This window comes from Lutra lutra, chromosome 9 (assembly GCF_902655055.1).
Source record: "Lutra lutra chromosome 9, mLutLut1.2, whole genome shotgun sequence".
Lineage (NCBI taxonomy): Eukaryota > Metazoa > Chordata > Mammalia > Carnivora > Mustelidae > Lutra > Lutra lutra.
This window is the reverse complement of record NC_062286.1, coordinates 13,242,748-13,259,921: the sequence shown is the minus strand read 5'-3', so window position 1 is coordinate 13,259,921 and position 17,174 is coordinate 13,242,748. Positions and strand designations below refer to the sequence as shown.

The 17,174-nt window shown below is 39.8% G+C and overlaps 1 protein-coding gene across 2 annotated transcripts in view; it reads left to right on the top strand.

Moving 5' to 3' along the window:
* SMC6 (structural maintenance of chromosomes 6) overlaps positions 1 to 17,174 on the top strand; it is an 82,555-nt gene that overhangs the window by 19,150 nt on the left and 46,231 nt on the right. For both annotated transcript variants that reach the window (XM_047747174.1, XM_047747175.1), the window contains exons 5-8: positions 365 to 501; positions 1,121 to 1,182; positions 5,100 to 5,180; positions 6,640 to 6,741. In XM_047747174.1, coding sequence (XP_047603130.1) covers positions 365 to 501; positions 1,121 to 1,182; positions 5,100 to 5,180; positions 6,640 to 6,741 — 382 coding nt within the window. The remainder of the gene's footprint in view (positions 1 to 364; positions 502 to 1,120; positions 1,183 to 5,099; positions 5,181 to 6,639; positions 6,742 to 17,174) is intronic.

Below are 17,174 nucleotides of genomic sequence, written 5' to 3'. Positions count from 1 at the left end.
CCTTGCTCATTAGGTAGTCTGCTTGTCCCTCTCCTTCTCTCTGCTCCTTCCCCCACTCGTGCTCTCTCTTTCTCTCTCAAATAAATAAATAAAATATTTTAAAAAGTGGTTTTTATGTGAATGTGGTATTTCTATTATAGATAAGGTAGTCAATGTTTTTGTGCCTTATTCTCAACTTCACTTTTTTGTTAGGTGTGGTATCTTCAGCGTTGTTCTGTATTGCCTGTCAGCCATCAGTGGGTTGCGTAAAGCTACTTCACAAATGAGTTAGGCAAAATACTTTGGAGGTTTTAAAAATTACAGTAACCTAGTATTGAAATTGCACTGTACCTTCATGTGACTTAGCTTAACCCTCTTGCTTCAGCTCAGCAGATATCTCAATAACATTACGGAACAGAGGAGACGATGCCTATCGAGCAAATGTGTACGGCAACTCTATAGTCGTGCAGCAGCACATCAGCATGGATGGAAGTCGGTCTTACAAACTAAAAAGTGAAACAGGTTTGTTATGAGTGTCTTTCCATTTCATATAAAATGCAAGTAAATATTCAGCTAGACAGAGCAAAGTGATTGCTCAGGTATTCATTGAAAGGGAATTTCCTCCCAAACTCTTGAAACCTCTCTCTCGTCATGTGATCGGTCGGCTGCATGTATGACGTACACGGGATGCAGTATGGACGCGCACCCACCGTTGTTTGACCCCAGGACACGTACGGCAGGACCACAGTTATCAGAGCCTGGGTCCCCTTGAAACGGGCTGCGCTGCTTTGTTCTCACCTGCGGGCCTCCTTCCACCCCTGTAGTTTTTATCACACATGGAAAGGGGGCTTAGCCAAGGGTGGAAAATGACAGGAAGGAAGAAGAAGTGAAGACGTAGATGAGAAGGAAAAGCAAGTGTTTCGCTGCAGGGAGAAGAGGAGCACTGTCCCTGAGTCTGCTGCTGCCTCCGCCGTGGGCCTGGCTCCGGACGCCGGCAGCCTGCGGCTCTCTCCCATGTGTGCCTGTTCTTAAGGACATAACAAAATAGTGAATATTTGTATTTGCAAATGAGTGCTTATTTTTTTCTCTGTATTTTTCCCCTAGAAACAGTCTGGTCATTTTATGTGTTTCTCTTAACCAGGCACCGTGGTTTCTACTAGAAAAGAAGAGCTGATTGCGATTCTTGATCATTTTAACATACAGGTAATTGCTAAATTTTCGTTTGAGATTAACTGGTCACTTTCTCATATGATTTCATTTGTAGTCTTGAAAGAATTAAAATGGGCTCCTGTGAGTAAACTAACTAGAGGACAAACGTGTACAACTATTGTTAGCAAAGTTGCTTAAAATTTACTAATTCAGCAGGAGTTTTCAGCGCCTAGTAGAACACCTGTGATTTGGAAGAGGAGTCAAGAACATCTAGTCTATGCTGGTACAGGCTAAAATAGATGTTAATAAAGGCTTTAAAGTTTCTTTGCTTTCTGTGATCCTAGTCAGGATAGCATCATAGCTTTCTAAACGCAATGCTAAATTTTCGTAGAAAAAAAATTTTATTCTAGAAACATAAAGCATTCTTTATGTATAATTTTGGAGTTCCTGATCATACCTAAGGAGATCGGGCTCCAGTACTTTCTGCTAAGATACTTCAAATAATTAGAAGTAGAGCATGTAGTCTTATTAGTGCTGGAATTGTCTTTGGAGGTCATCTAATTCACTTTTATTTTGTAGGTGATAATAGAACTAGAAAAAGTAAATTTACCCCTACAGTGGTCTAGGCATGGTTGCTGGTAGAGCCTGGCTGGGGATCTGTGCATCCTGTTCCATTCTAATGTACCACCCTGCCTTAGTTACTCGAGGATGAAGAACACCAAGACTAGTCACCAAGGACAAAGAATAATTACGAATCTAGGTCTTTTTTCCAGTTTCGTTTAGAACAAAGCTATCCAGAAGATCTTTCTCTGAGGGTAGAAATATTCTGTATGATGCTGCTCAATGGGTCAGCCGCTAGTATATTGCTCTTGAGCACCTGAAATGTAGGACTAAGAAATCAAGTGTTTGATTTGACTTAACTAAGTATAAAAAAAACTACATGTGGGTAGTAGCTTGTATATCAGGCAACAGGAGGTTAGAAAAATAATTATTAAAATCTAGAGAAAAGCAGATGCGTCTAATAAATTTGAGACTAGAATGCAGGACAATTTTTAAGCAGAATCAAGCAAACCAAGAGTGTTTGGAATCAGGTGTTTGGGAGCATCTTGAAGGGCATCCAGTAGAGTTCTCACTGTCCAGATTTACCCCCCTGTCCCTCTAGCAAGTGCTTAAGTGGATTGTGGTAGAGAAATCACTTGTGCCTGAGACTTCTGAGTCCTTCTGAGGACAGCTCTATCGGGAAGTTTTTATTATGGAAAAGTTGAATGAAGTCTGTTTCTCTAAGCTCCCACTTCCTTGGGGAATATAAAATATGCTTATTTCTTTTGAAATATTAGAAGATTGTTAGTCCTTTTCTGGTAGGATGCAGCAAACCAAAGGTTCGGGTTCATTGATCAACATAGGGAAGGCCTAGAGCTACACTAACCTGTATAGTAACCATTCACCACATGTGGGTATTGAGCACTTGAATGTGGGTGGTCCAAACTGACATGCACTGTCGTGTGAGATACACACTAGATTTTGAAGACTTAATGCAAAGGAATAATCTCATTTTTATATAGGTATATGTTAAAATGATAATATTTTAGATTAGAATTATTTTATCTGTTCTTTTTTTTTTTAAGATTTTTATTTATTTATTTATTTATTAGAGAGAGCACAGAGCTAGAGAGAGAGAGAGAGAGCATGAGCAGGGAGGAAAGGCAGAGGGAGAGGGAGAAGCAGACTCCGTGCTGAGCAGGGAGCCCTATGCAGGGCTCAATCCTAGGACCCCGAGATCATGACCCAAGCCAAAGACAGATGCTTAACCGACTGCACCCACCAGGTACCCCAGTTTTACCCATTTCTTTTTATATTTTTAATGTAGCTACTAGAAAATTTAAAATTATCTGTGTGATTTGCATTATGTATCTATTGGGCAATGATGACCTAGAATAACCCAGAGGGAGGAGGATATTTAATGTCTTTAAGTACCTGATTTTATTTGTCCACTGTCCCCTTCTTCTTCTTCTTTTTTTTTTTTTTTAAGATTTTATTTATTTATTTGACACCGAGAAAGAGATCACAAGTAGGCAGAGAGAGAATGGGGGAAGCAGGCTCCCTGCTGAGCAGAAAGCTCCATCCCAGGACCCTGAGATCATGACCTGAGCTGAAGGCAGAGGCTCAACCCACTGAGCCACCCAGGCGCCCCTGTGCTTCCCCTTCTTATCCTTTCTCTGAAGTTTACCTGTTTGTGCTTGCCTTTTGCTTGCTCTAGTCCTAACAGGTAAAGCTGCAAGATTCTTACATAATCCCTAGACTATTAGGAACTAGGAACCCCATTTCAGGAACAATCAGAAAGATGTAGACAAAAGAATATAAATTTTGGTGAAGCTACTAATTCAAAGTTGGTTAAAATCTCTGTCGGTAAAGCTAGTGCATTAGGCCTTATTTTTAAGAAGTCAGACAGAATGTGAAATTAAGATACAGAGCAAAAACACGTGGCAGTCTGGTCTACCTATATAATGATTATAATAAAGTAACGTAGAGGTTTCTTTATCACCCTATAAATGTTTTTGTTATCTTAGAGGAGGACACCCAAAATTTTACTTAAAAAGTATTTGTGCTACTGAGGCGAGCACAAAATTTTATTTAAAAGGGACGATTTTAAACCATTGTTATGCTAACAGATGTTTATGTTACGCTAACTGTTATGCTAACAGTTTAGCATCTTACAGGTGGTAAAATGAAGACGTTTAAATTTTTTTATTTAGGGGCACTGGGTGGCTCAGTAGTTAAATATCTGCATTCAGTTTGGGTCGTGATTTCAAGGTACTGGGATCAAACCCCACATTGGGCTCCCTGCTCAGTAGGGAGTGTGCTTCTCCCACTCCCTCCGCCTCTCCCGCCCCACACCCCGCTCATGCTCTCTGTCCTTCAAATATATGAAACCTGAGAAAAAAAATTTTCTTTTTTCATTTTTACTGGTCCTACATATTCTGTAACTTGCAAATGGGATTATTTTCTAATACACAAATTACTTTCTTACTAATACTAAAGATACCAATGAGTAATGATCTTGAATCTTTCTGAAACAAGTTTCATATATATATGTTTTAAACTTTCTCCCCTGTGCTTTGGTCGGTTACTGTACTTGACCGTTATATGACTATACGTCAGCTTGTTAGTTATAGGTAGTGCAGTTCAAGCAATGGCTCATTTAAAGTGATTCCTTCCCCAGAAGGTAGAAATGACTTCAGCATTTCTGTTTATTTTATAATCATGAAGAAATAATAACAAACGGAAAATCCAAAGAACTGCTAAGAAAAATAAACACTACTTGGCATCATAATTCTGATTAGAAATTAGTTGGACTTTCTATATTCAGTTGGAGAAACGGACTTGCCCGGGGCTACATAGGGCCATGAAACACAAAAACCCAAGGCAGCTGAGGGTTTTACTCACTGTTGTCTGATTACTAACCAGTAGCATAGGAGTGAAATTCTATAAAACAGGTAAAAGAATATGCCTGTGCCCTCACCGAGTGGCAGAATAATTTTGTATATGGTATTTAGTTTAGTATCATGAAGTAATGAAACATTTTCTTCACATTAAGAAGTTCTAATATTTTTTCTTTGTATATTTACCTAAATACTCTAACCTTAGCCTTCTTGACGACACCGTTGGTGAATTGTATGCTGTATTTCCGTTCATATATTTTAAGGTATTAAAAGGAAATATTGGGGCGCCTGGGTGGCTCAGTGGGTTAAGCCGCTGCCTTCGGCTCAGGTCATGATCTCAGGGTCCTGGGATCGAGTCCCGCATCGGGCTCTCTGCTCAGCAAGAAGCCTGCTTCCCTCTCTCTCTCTCTCTCTGCCTGCCTCTCCGTCTACTTGTGATCTCTCTCTGTCAAATAAATAAATAAAATCTTTAAAAAAAAAAAAATAAAATAAAAGGAAATATTCAAAACTAACCTCTCTTATTTGTTTCAGGTGGACAATCCTGTTTCTGTTTTAACGCAAGAGATGAGCAAGCAGTTCTTGCAGTCTAAAAATGAGGGAGACAAATACAAAGTAAGGACTGCCAAAGGACACAGGGGTTTGTCAAAAAGAATGCATTTATAGATAAGCCATATATACCGGACGTAACTCTTGCTCACATAGTAATTATTGAGTTGGGTTTTTAAAGCCACCTGTTTACAGTAATACTGTAGAACTAATTTAGGGAAGGTCTAAATATGATGGAAGTATAATTTTTTTGGTGAATTCTTGTTTTCACTTTTTGGCTTTTAATTCTGAGAGAGAATGGATTATTCTTTTTTTTTAAGTTATTATTATTATTTTTTATTATGTTATGTTAGTCACCACACAGTACATCGTTAGTTTTTCATGTGGTGTTCCATGATTCGTTATCTGCGCATGACACCCACGGCTCCATGCAATCTGTGCCCTCCTTAATACGCATCCCTAGGCTCACCCAACTTTCCTGGAGTCCATAATCTCTCATGATTTGCCTCCCACTCCAATTTCTCCCCCTTCATTTTTCCCTTCCTTCTCCTAATGTCCTCCATGCTATTCCTTATGTTCCACAAATAAGTGAAACCATATGATAACTGATTTTCTCTGACTCATTTCACATTACTTCAGCATTTCTCCAGTCCCATCCATGTTGACGCAAAAGTTGGGTATTCATCCTTTCTGATGACTGAGTAATATTCCTTTGTGTATATGGACCACATCTTCTTTATCCATTCATCTGTTGAAGGGCATCTTGGCTCTTTCCATGTTTTGGCTTTTGTGGACATTGCTGCTATGAACACTGGGGTGTACGTGGCCCTTCTTTTCACTACATCTGTATCTTTGGGGTAAATACCCAGTAGTGCAATTGCTGGGTTATAGGGTCTGTTTTTAGTTTTTTAAGGAACCTCCTCACTGTATTCCAAAGTGGCTGCAGCAACTTGCATTCTCACCAACAGTGTAAGACGCTTCCCCTTTCTCCACAATTTCTCCAGCATTTCTTGTTTCTTGCCTTCTCGGTCTTTGCCAGAGAATGGGTTATTTTAAAATTAATCTTAAGGAAATTCAAGGGAATGATTGGCCATACATAATAACCTTTAAACTGTAAATTATTTAGAAAGCTTACAAAATATTTGACTACTACTTATGCTATAACTTTTGAATGGGTTTCATTATTTCCTTTTCTAAAAATTCAAGATGTACCAAGATCAAGAATAGAGATGTTTTCTTTTTATTCATATTTGTTTAAAGAATGAAAGAATCAGTGAAAATGAGTTTTCAAGATGGTATTATCTCTTACACCAGAAGTGTTTTCTTAACGTGGGTTTTTAAGAGCTATTGCAAACGAATGTATAGATATGAACAGAGTATATTAAGTAAATTTTGGGTGTGAAAACTTGAGTGTGTTTTTAATATCTTTTTACATAATTGTTCAAATATTTTTGGAGACCAACAGATTTTTTTCAGTTCTGTGGAAATTTACAAACTCCTAATTGTGTTTTTCTTATTGATACAGTTTTTTATGAAAGCAACCCAACTTGAACAGATGAAAGAAGATTATTCATATATTATGGAAACAAAAGAAAGAACAAAGGAGCAGATAAATCAAGGAGAAGAGGTTTGTAAATACTTAATGCAAATAGTTTTGAGATCAGTCAAATTCCTGTAGTACTTATAAGTGGTACTGTATAATTGTATACCTGTCTGTAGGTGTGTATCTGTATAAAACTAATGACACTTTCATACACTCTATGAAATATAGGACATGTGGTTTTTATATTCAGGGTATTTATCAGCCTTTACTTTTTTGTTTTGGCATAATGGGTATGTACACGTTTTCCTCTGTTAGGCCATAAACTAGAGGACAGAGCAGTATTTTACATGCTTGCCTTGATATATGACTAGTTGGTATTACAGTAAAGTATCACTAATTCCCACTATAATATTTATATAAAATAACATATAATATGTTATATTATAACATAAATAATATAATATAAAACTATAATATTTCTTTCAAATGCAAAATAAGCACATGCCTCAAGCTGATAAAAAGCATAATATGCATTTGTCATCATCTGTGGTGGATAACTCTTTCCTCCCACTGGGGCACTGTTAACATTCACGGGGCACTGTTAACATTCACGGAGCACTGATAACTTGGTAGCACCTGTCACATCAGTACTCACCAGCTTGGAAGCTGTGTATACTTGTGGAATCTGAAATTACTCAAGCCAGTGTGACTTTCTTAAAATTGGTTTTACATCTGCTATATTTTCTTCTTGTACTATCATCAGATTCCTGAAGTTCCAACCTTCTCTATGCTAATCAAGGACCTCAAAATCATAAGGCTTACATTTCAGCTTTTTATCCTGTACATTGACTCTCACCAATTATTGTGATTCTGTATCTCGTTCTTTAGTTACCTAATCAGTTTTCTAGAATCGGGGGAGCTTTCAGCTAGTTCCTAGCTTGTTCTTTTGATGCAGAATTGTGCTAATGATTGACCCAGGTCAGCTTTATTTGGTGCTACAGTGACCCTTTTACTTTAGGTTTTCAGGATTTCATATTTAAAGTTAGGTCTGTGGGTGTATGAAAACTCTTAACAGCAAGGATGGGTATATTTATTTTTATTCCTCACATTATCCCTTCAAACCCAGGGTAGTGGTAGTGTGCCAGGAGGTACACTATAAACTATAAACCACAGAATTAGTACAACACAATTTCTTGGTGTATTGGTGTTATTGGGAAGAGGAAATATTTGCATATTTTAAAAAATGATAGCATATGTTTTACTTATTACTTTAAAAATAATAAATCAGGACATTGAAAAAATGTATTCGCTTCAGACAGCTGGGGGTTGAACACCCACTTTCTCTATGGTATACTTTGTTATCAACTACTAAAGGTGTTTTGATTATGAAGTTTAAGAAGCGTTTCCCTATATCACGTAGCAGAATTCCATATATATAATATGCCCATAATAAGAGCTTTTTTTCTAATTAATTAATGTCCTATATTCTCAAAATAAGCTCTGGACTTGAATATTTAAATCTGTAGAAAATAGTATGTGAAGGTTAGATAGAAACTAGAAGGTGTTCAGTCAACAAAAACCAAGTTCCAGCACGTGCCTCCTGGCATTGTGTGTTGTCCATGGCCATATGATGGCAAATACATATCTGGGTTCTGGGGTCAGAAACCTAACTGTTCAGCAGGAAACATATAGTAAATACCAGTATGGTGGGCCCTACTAAAGGACTTGTGATTAGAATTGTACAAAAGCATTTAAGAAGGTATCAGCAGTGGGGGTAGAGACATGGGAGGGGTGTCATCATTAAGGATGATATCCAGGGTGAGAACTGAAGGATGAACAATGCCAGGCAAGGGATGGAGACAGTAAGGAAGGGTTTGGTTCCTGGGGGTAAGAGTGTGGCAGCATCTTGGGCAAGAGAGTATACGGTGCTTTTAGAAAGCTGAAAGAATTCCAGATTGGCCAGAGTGCACAAGGGTGAGAATGAAGAGGCCAAACTATAGAGGACCTTGTAAACCTAACAGCTGTAGAACAAGTGAAATGGATGATTGACTAAATGAATATTTGTAATTTGCTGTGGGAGAGAGTAAATTGCTGTAAGGAAAGAACTAATGTAGAGAGATCAATAAAGAGTTATCGTTGTCCATAGAGATAATGATGACCTAAGAGTAGTAGCAGGTTAGTGGAGGGGAGTTTTGAAATGATTTGAGCAGATGTGATTGTGGGACAAGGAGGAGTGAAGTTGAGACGGAATAGATAACAAGGGTGACTGAATGACCTCTAGGTGGATGACCTGAGCAGTCGGCTGTTGCTTAAGATAGGAATCTTGGAAAGAGGAGCCATTTTTTCTTTTCTTTCTTTTTAGAAAAATGAATTTCATTTTGAACACATTAGTTTTGAGGTGCTTACAAAACATCCAATTGGACATATGAGTGAGGAATTCAGAAGTCTGGCTTCAGTAAAAATTTGAGACTCATTAATGTATTGTTGGTGTGCAGGCTGCAGGAATGACTTAGCTTGCTGAGGAGGAGAGGAAAGTGGGTCCGGGCCTGAGCCATGAATAACACTCATGGAAGCCACAGAGGCCAAGAGAAGAGAATTTGAGAAGACAGTGGTCAGTAGCAGGCACCACAAGGTTTGACAGATGCTCCCTGTATTTAGTGACATAATCTGCAGAGAGGCCTGTGACTAGAGAAGTTTCAGTAGTGGTGAAAACAGAAGCCAGATTTGTGGGGCTGAAAATATGAGGAAATGGAAGAGAGATAACTTTCAGAAAACTTAGAGGAGGAGAGGAGGAGGAGGTGCCCAAGCATGGGTAGTGGTGGTTTTGTTTGGGAAAGATAAGTGAGTAAAGACTAAACATGATAACAGAAGGAAGTCAGTGAAGAGGTCCAAGTGGAAACAAAGATGAAACGATAGGAATGAAAAATGAACTAATTCAGGCCTCCTGAGAAGGCAGAAGCTGGTGGTCGGATCCAAAATATGTAGGTAGGAATTGGGGGCTGGACTTCAGTGTCAGGAAGCCACCTCCTCCTGCTTTAGATTTGTAAATGAGGTTGGTGGAAGTTGGAGAGAGTTTCCTCCCATGGCCACTAAGTTCTCTGAAGTAGGAGGCAGTGAGAATGAGTGAGGAATTAGGGTGATGGGGGAGTATGAGGCTTGAAGAGAGTGATAATGGATTGAAATAATTCTGGAGAATTGGGAAAGTGACTGATAGGGACGTATTAGATCCACAGTGTGAGGCCCTAGTTGAAGATCGTTAAGTACGGATGAAGTGGGGAGGCCATCTACCCAGGTGTACAGAATCTAAACCACCTCAGAAGCTGTTTTAATGTCATTATATTTGACACATGTTTGATGATTTATACTATTAATTTAATTTTTGGAGAGCATGTGTGTGCATCCAAGCAAGCGGGGAAGGGGCAGAGGGATAGAGACAAAGAGAGAGAATCGTAAGCAGTCTCTACCCAGCACAGAGCCCAGGGAGATGGGGTGGCAGCAGCTCAGTCTCATGACCCTGAGATCATGACCTGAGCCAAAATCAAGAGCTGGAAATTTAACCCACTGAGCCACCCAGGTGCCCCTGATGATTTTATTTATTAAGGAGAGCTTAGATTTAAAAAAAAATTATAAGTTGGGATGTCTGGCTCAATTGATTGGGTGTCCAACTCAATTTCAGCTCAGTCTTGGTCTCAAAGTTCTGAGTTTGGGCCCTATGTTGGGCTTCACACTAGATGTGGAGCCTACTTAAAAAGAAAGTAAATAAGTAAATAATTATAACTTATTTGGCTTTTAGAAATAAGTTTCTTATGAGTCTTCCATTATCTTTGGAATGAGTACTGGGCATACTTTGCCCAGAAGAACATACCAGTCTCTCTGTCGGATAAAGAGTTGAGAGAAGGGGGAGGAGTCAAGATGGCGGAGAAGTAGCAGGCTGAGACTACTTCGGGTAGCGGAGATCAGCTAAATAGCTTATCTAAAGATTGCAAACACCTACAAATCCAACGGGAGATTGAAGAGAAGAAGAACACCAATTCCAGAAACAGAAAATCAACCACTTTCTGCAAGGTAGGACTGGCGGAGAAGTGAATCCAAAGCGACGGGAAGATCGACCGCGGGGGGAGGGGCCGGCTCCCGGCGAGCGGCAGAGCAACGGAGCAAAATCAGGACTTTTAAAAGTCTGTTCCGCTGAGGGACATCGCTCCAGAGGCTTAACTGGGGTGAAGCCCAGGCGGGGTAAGCGCGGCCTCAGGTCCCGCAGGGTCGCAGAAGGATCGGGGGTGTCTGAGTGTCGCAGAGCTTACCGGTATTAGAACGGGGAAGCCGGCTGCAGAGACAGAGCCGAGGAGTGACTCTCAGCTCGGGGTTGCCTTGAACCGGTCGCAGGCTCGGTCAGCTCGGAGCGCGGCCAGAGGCCAAAGTGACGGGAGTCATTTGGCGCTGTTCTCTGAGGGCGCACTGAGGAGTGGGGCCCCGGGCTCTCGGCTCCTCCGGGCCGGAGACCGGGAGGCCGCCATCTTTATTCCCGTCCTCCGGACTCTACGGAAAGCGCTCAGGGAACAAAAGCTCCCGAAAGCGAACCCGAGCGGATGACTCAGCGCGGCCCCGGGTAAGGGCGGTGCAACTCCGCCTGGGGCAAAGAGGCTTGAGAATCACTACAACAGGCCCCTCCCCCAGAAGATCAACGGGAAACCCAGCCAGGACCAAGTTCACCTACCAAGGACAACGGCGGAATTCCAGAGGAGAAGAAAGCAAAGCACAGAACTCATGGCTTTCTCCCCATGATTTTTTAGCCTTGCAGTTAATTTAATTTTTTTTTTCTTTTTCAATTTTTTTTCTTTTTCTCTTCTTCTGCTAAATTTTTTTTAACTTTTACCGTTTTCTTTTTTTTAACGTTTTTTAAATAGTTTATCTAATATATATATATTTTTTCCTCTTTTTATATTTTTTCTTTATCGGCTTTCTTTTTTTTAATAGTTTTTTTTTTTTTCTTTCTTTCTGAACCCCTTTTTATCCCCTTTCTCCCCCCTCACAATTCAGGATCTCTTCTGATTTGGCTAAAGCATATTTTCCTGGGGTTGTTGCCACCCTTTTAGTATTTTACTTGCTCCTTCATAAACTCTTATCTGGACAAAATGACAAGGCGGAAAAATTCACAACAAAAAAAAGAACAAGAGGCAATACCAAAGTCTAGGGACCTAATCAATACAGACATTGGTAATATGTCAGATATAGAGTTCAGAATGACGATTCTCAAGGTTCTAGCCGGGCTTGAAAAAGGCATGGAAGATATTAAAGCAACCCTCTCGGGAGATATAAAAGCCCTTTCTGGAGAAATAAAAGAACTAAAATCTAACCAAGTTGAAATCAAAAAAGCTATTAATGAGGTGCAATCAAAAATGGAGGCTCTCACTGCTAGGATAAATGAGGCAGAAGAAAGAATTAGCGATATAGAAGACCAAATGACAGAGAATAAAGAAGCTGAGCAAAAGAGGGACAAACAGCTACTGGACCACGAGGGGAGAATTCGAGAGATAAGTGACACCATAAGACGAAACAACATTAGAATAATTGGGATTCCAGAAGAAGAGGAAACAGAGAGGGGAGCAGAAGGTATATTGGAGAGAATTATTGGAGAGAATTTCCCCAATATGGCAAAGGGAACAAGCATTAAAATCCAGGAGGTTCAGAGAACCCCCCTCAAAATCAATAAGAATAGGTCTACACCCCGTCACCTAATAGTAAAATTGACAAGTCTTAGTGACAAAGAAAAGATCCTGAAAGCAGCCCGGGAAAAGAAGTCTGTAACGTACAATGGTAAAAATATTAGATTGGCAGCAGACTTATCCACAGAGACCTGGCAGGCCAGAAAGAGCTGGCATGATATATTCAGAGTACTAAATGAGAAAAACATGCAGCCAAGAATACTATATCCAGCTAGGCTATCATTGAAAATAGACGGAGAGATTAAAAGCTTCCAGGACAAACAAAAACTGAAAGAATTTGCAAATACCAAACCAGCTCTACAGGAAATATTGAAAGGGGTCCTCTAAGCAAAGAGAGACCCTCAAAGTAGTAGATCAGAAAGAAACAGAGACAATATACAATACCAGTCACCTTACAGGCAATACAATGGCACTAAATTCATATCTCTCAATACTTACCCTGAATGTTAATGGGCTAAATGCCCCAATCAAAAGACACAGGGTATCAGAATGGATAAAAAGACAAAACCCATCTATATGTTGCCTACAAGAAACTCATCTTACACCCGAAGACACCTCCAGGTTTAAAGTGAGGGGGTGGAAAAGAATTTACCATGCTAATGGACATCAGAAGAAAGCAGGAGTGGCAATCCTTATATCAGATCAATTAGATTTTAAGCCAAAGATTATAATAAGAGATGAGGAAGGACACTATATCATACTCAAAGGAACTGTCCAACAAGAAGATCTAACAATTTTAAATATCTATGCCCCTAACGTGGGAGCAGCCAACTATATAAACCAATTAATAACAAAATCAAAGAAACACATCGACAAGAATACAATAATAGTAGGGGATTTTAACACTCCCCTCACTGAAATGGACAGATCATCCAAGCAAAAGATCAACAAGGAAATCAAGGCCTTAAATGACACACTGGACCAGATGGACATCACAGATATATTCAGAACATTTCATCCCAAAGCAACAGAATACACATTCTTCTCTAGTGCACATGGAACATTCTCCAGAATAGATCACATTCTTGGTCCTAAATCAAGTCTCAACCGGTATCAAAAGATTGGGATCATTCCCTGCATATTTTCAGACCACAATGCTCTAAAGCTAGATCTCAATCACAAGAGGAAATTTGGAAAGAACCCAAATACATGGAGACTAAACAGCATCCTTCTAAAGAATGAATGGGTCAACCAGGAAATCAAAGAAGAATTGAAAAAATTTATGGAAACAAATGATAATAAAAACACAACAGTTCAGAATCTGTGGGACACAACAAAGGCAGTCCTGAGAGGAAAATATATAGTGGTACAAGCCTTTCTCAAGAAACAAGAAAGGTTTCAGGTACACAACCTAACCCTACACCTAAAGGAGCTGGAGAAAGAACAAGAAAGAAACCCTAAACCCAGCAGGAGAAGAGAAATCATAAAGATCAGAGCAGAAATCAATGAAATAGAAACCAAAAAAACAATAGAACAAATCAACGAAACTAGGAGCTGGTTCTTTGAAAGAATTAATAAGATTGATAAACCCCTGGCCAGACTTATCAAAAAGAAAAGAGAGAGGACCCAAATAAATAAAATCATGAATGAAAGAGGAGAGATCACAACGAACACCAAAGAAATACAGACAATTATAAGAACATACTATGAGCAACTCTACGCCAACAAATTTGACAATCTGGAAGAAATGGATGCATTCCTAGAGACATATAAACTACCACAACTGAACCAGGAAGAAATCTCCAGTAAGGAGATTGAAACAGTCATCAAAAATCTCCAAACAAACAAAAGCCCAGGGCCAGACGGCTTCCCAGGGGAATTCTACCAAACATTTAAAGAAGAATTAATTCCTATTCTCCTGAAACTGTTCCAAAAAATAGCAATAGAAGGAAAACTTCCAAACTCATTTTATGAGGCCAGCATCACCTTGATCCCAAAACCAGACAAGGATCCCAACAAAAAAGAGAACTACAGACCAATATCCTTGATGAACACAGATGCAAAAATTCTCGCCAAAATACTAGCCAATAGGATTCAACAGTACGTTAAAAGGATTATTCACCACGACCAAGTGGGATTTATTCCAGGGCTGCAAGGCTGGTTCAACATCCGCAAATCAATCAATGTGATACAACACATTAATAAAAGAAAGAACAAGAACCATATGATACTCTCCATAGATGCTGAAAAAGCATTTGACAAAGTACAGCATCCCTTCCTGATCAAAACTCTTCAAAGTGTAGGGATAGATGGCACATACCTCAATATTATCAAAGCCATCTATGAAAAACCCACCGCAAATATCATTCTCAATGGAGAAAAACTGAAAGCTTTTCCGCTAAGGTCAGGAACACGGCAGGGATGTCCATTATCACCACTGCTATTCAACATAGTACTAGAAGTCCTAGCCTCAGCAATCAGACAACAAAAGGAAATTAAAGGCATCCAAATCGGCAAAGAAGAAGTCAAACTATCACTCTTCGCAGATGATATGATACTCTATGTGGAAAACCCAAAAGACTCCACTCCAAAACTGCTAGAACTTGTACAGGAATTCAGTAAAGTGTCAGGATATAAAATCAATGCACAGAAATCAGTTGCATTTCTCTACACCAACAACAAGACAGAAGAAAGAGAAATTAAGGAGTCCATCCCATTTACAATTGCACCCCAAACTATAAGATACCTAGGAATAAACCTAACCAAAGAGACTAAGAATCTATACTCAGAAAACTATAAAGTACTCATGAAAGAAATTGAGGAAGACACAAAGAAATGGAAAAATGTTCCATGCTCCTGGATTGGAAGAATAAATATTGTGAAAATGTCTATGCTACCTAAAGCAATCTACACATTTAATGCAATTCCTATCAAAGTCCCATCCATTTTTTTCAAAGAAATGGAACAAATAATCCTAAAATTTATATGGAACCAGAAAAGACCTCGAATAGCCAAAGGAATATTGAAAAAGAAAGCCAAAGTAGGTGGCATCACAATTCCGGACTTCAAGCTCTATTACAAAGCTGTCATCATCAAGACAGCATGGTACTGGCACAAAAACAGACACATAGATCAATGGAACAGAATAGAGAGCCCAGAAATGGACCCTCAACTCTATGGTCAACTCATCTTCGACAAAGCAGGAAAGAATGTCCAATGTAAAAAAGACAGCCTCTTCAATAAATGGTGTTGGGAAAATTGGACAGCCACATGCAGAAAAATGAAATTGGATCATTTCCTTACACCACACACGAAAATAGACTCAAAATGGATGAAGGATCTCAATGTGAGAAAGGAATCCATCAAAATCCTCGAGGAGAACACAGGCAGCAACCTCTTCGACGTCAGCCGCAGCAACATCTTCCTAGGAACATCACCAAAGGCAAGGGAAGCAAGGGCAAAAATGAACTTTTGGGATTTTATCAAGATCAAAAGCTTTTGCACAGCAAAGGAAACAGTGAACAAAACCAAAAGACAACTGACAGAATGGGAGAAGATATTTGCAAATGACATATCAGATAAAGGGCTAGTGTCCAAAATCTATAAAGAACTTAGCAAACTCAACACCCAAAGAACAAATAATCCAATCAAGAAATGGGCAGAAGACATGAACAGACATTTCTGCAAAGAAGACATCCAGATGGCCAACAGACACATGAAAAAGTGCTCCATATCACTCGGCATCAGGGAAATACAAATCAAAACCACCATGAGATATCACCTCACACCAGTCAGAATGGCTAAAATTAACAAGTCAGGAAATGACAGATGCTGGCGAGGATGCGGAGAAAGGGGAACCCTCCTACACTGTTGGTGGGAATGCAAGCTGGTGCAACCACTCTGGAAAACAGCATGGAGGTTCCTCAAAATGTTGAAAATAGAACTACCCTATGACCCTGCAATTGCACTGCTGGGTATTTACCCTAAAGATACAAACATAGTGATCCGAAGGGGCACATGCACCCGAATGTTTATAGCAGCCATGTCTACAATAGCCAAACTATGGAAAGAACCTAGATGTCCATCTACAGACGAATGGATAAAGAAGATGTGGTATATATACACAATGGAATACTATGCAGCCATCAAAAGAAATGACATCTTGCCATTTGCGACGACGTGGATGGAACTAGAGGGTATCATGCTTAGCGAAATAAGTCAATCGGAGAAAGACAACTATCATATGATCTCCCTGATATGAGGGAGAGGAGATGCAACATGGGGGGTTGAGGGGGTAGGAGTAGAGTAAATGAAACAAGATGGGATTGGGCGGGAGACAAACCATAAGTGACTCTTAATCTCACAAAACAAACTGAGGGTTGATGGGGGGAGGGGGTTGGGAGAGGGGGTGGGGTTATGGATATTGGGGAGGGTATGTGCTATGGTGAGTGTTGTGAAGTGTGTAAACCTGGCGATTCGCAGACCTGTACCCCTGGGGATAAAAATATATGTTTATAAAGCTGTAAAAAAAAAAAAAAAGAAAGAAAGGATGAATCCCCAAGTTTTGTAGCAACATGGACGGGACTGGAAGAGATTATGCTGAGTGAAATAAGTCAAGCAGAGAGAGTCAATTATCATATGGTTTCACTTATTTGTGGAGCATAACAAATAGCATGGAGGACAAGGGGAGATGGAGAGGAGAAGGGAGTTGAGGGAAATTGGAAGGGGAGGTGAACCATGAGAGACTATGGACTCTGAAAAACGATCTGAGAATTTTGAAGGGGTGGGGGGTGGGAGGTTGGGGGCACCAGGTGGTGGGTATTGTAGAGGGCACGGATTGCATGGAGCACTGGG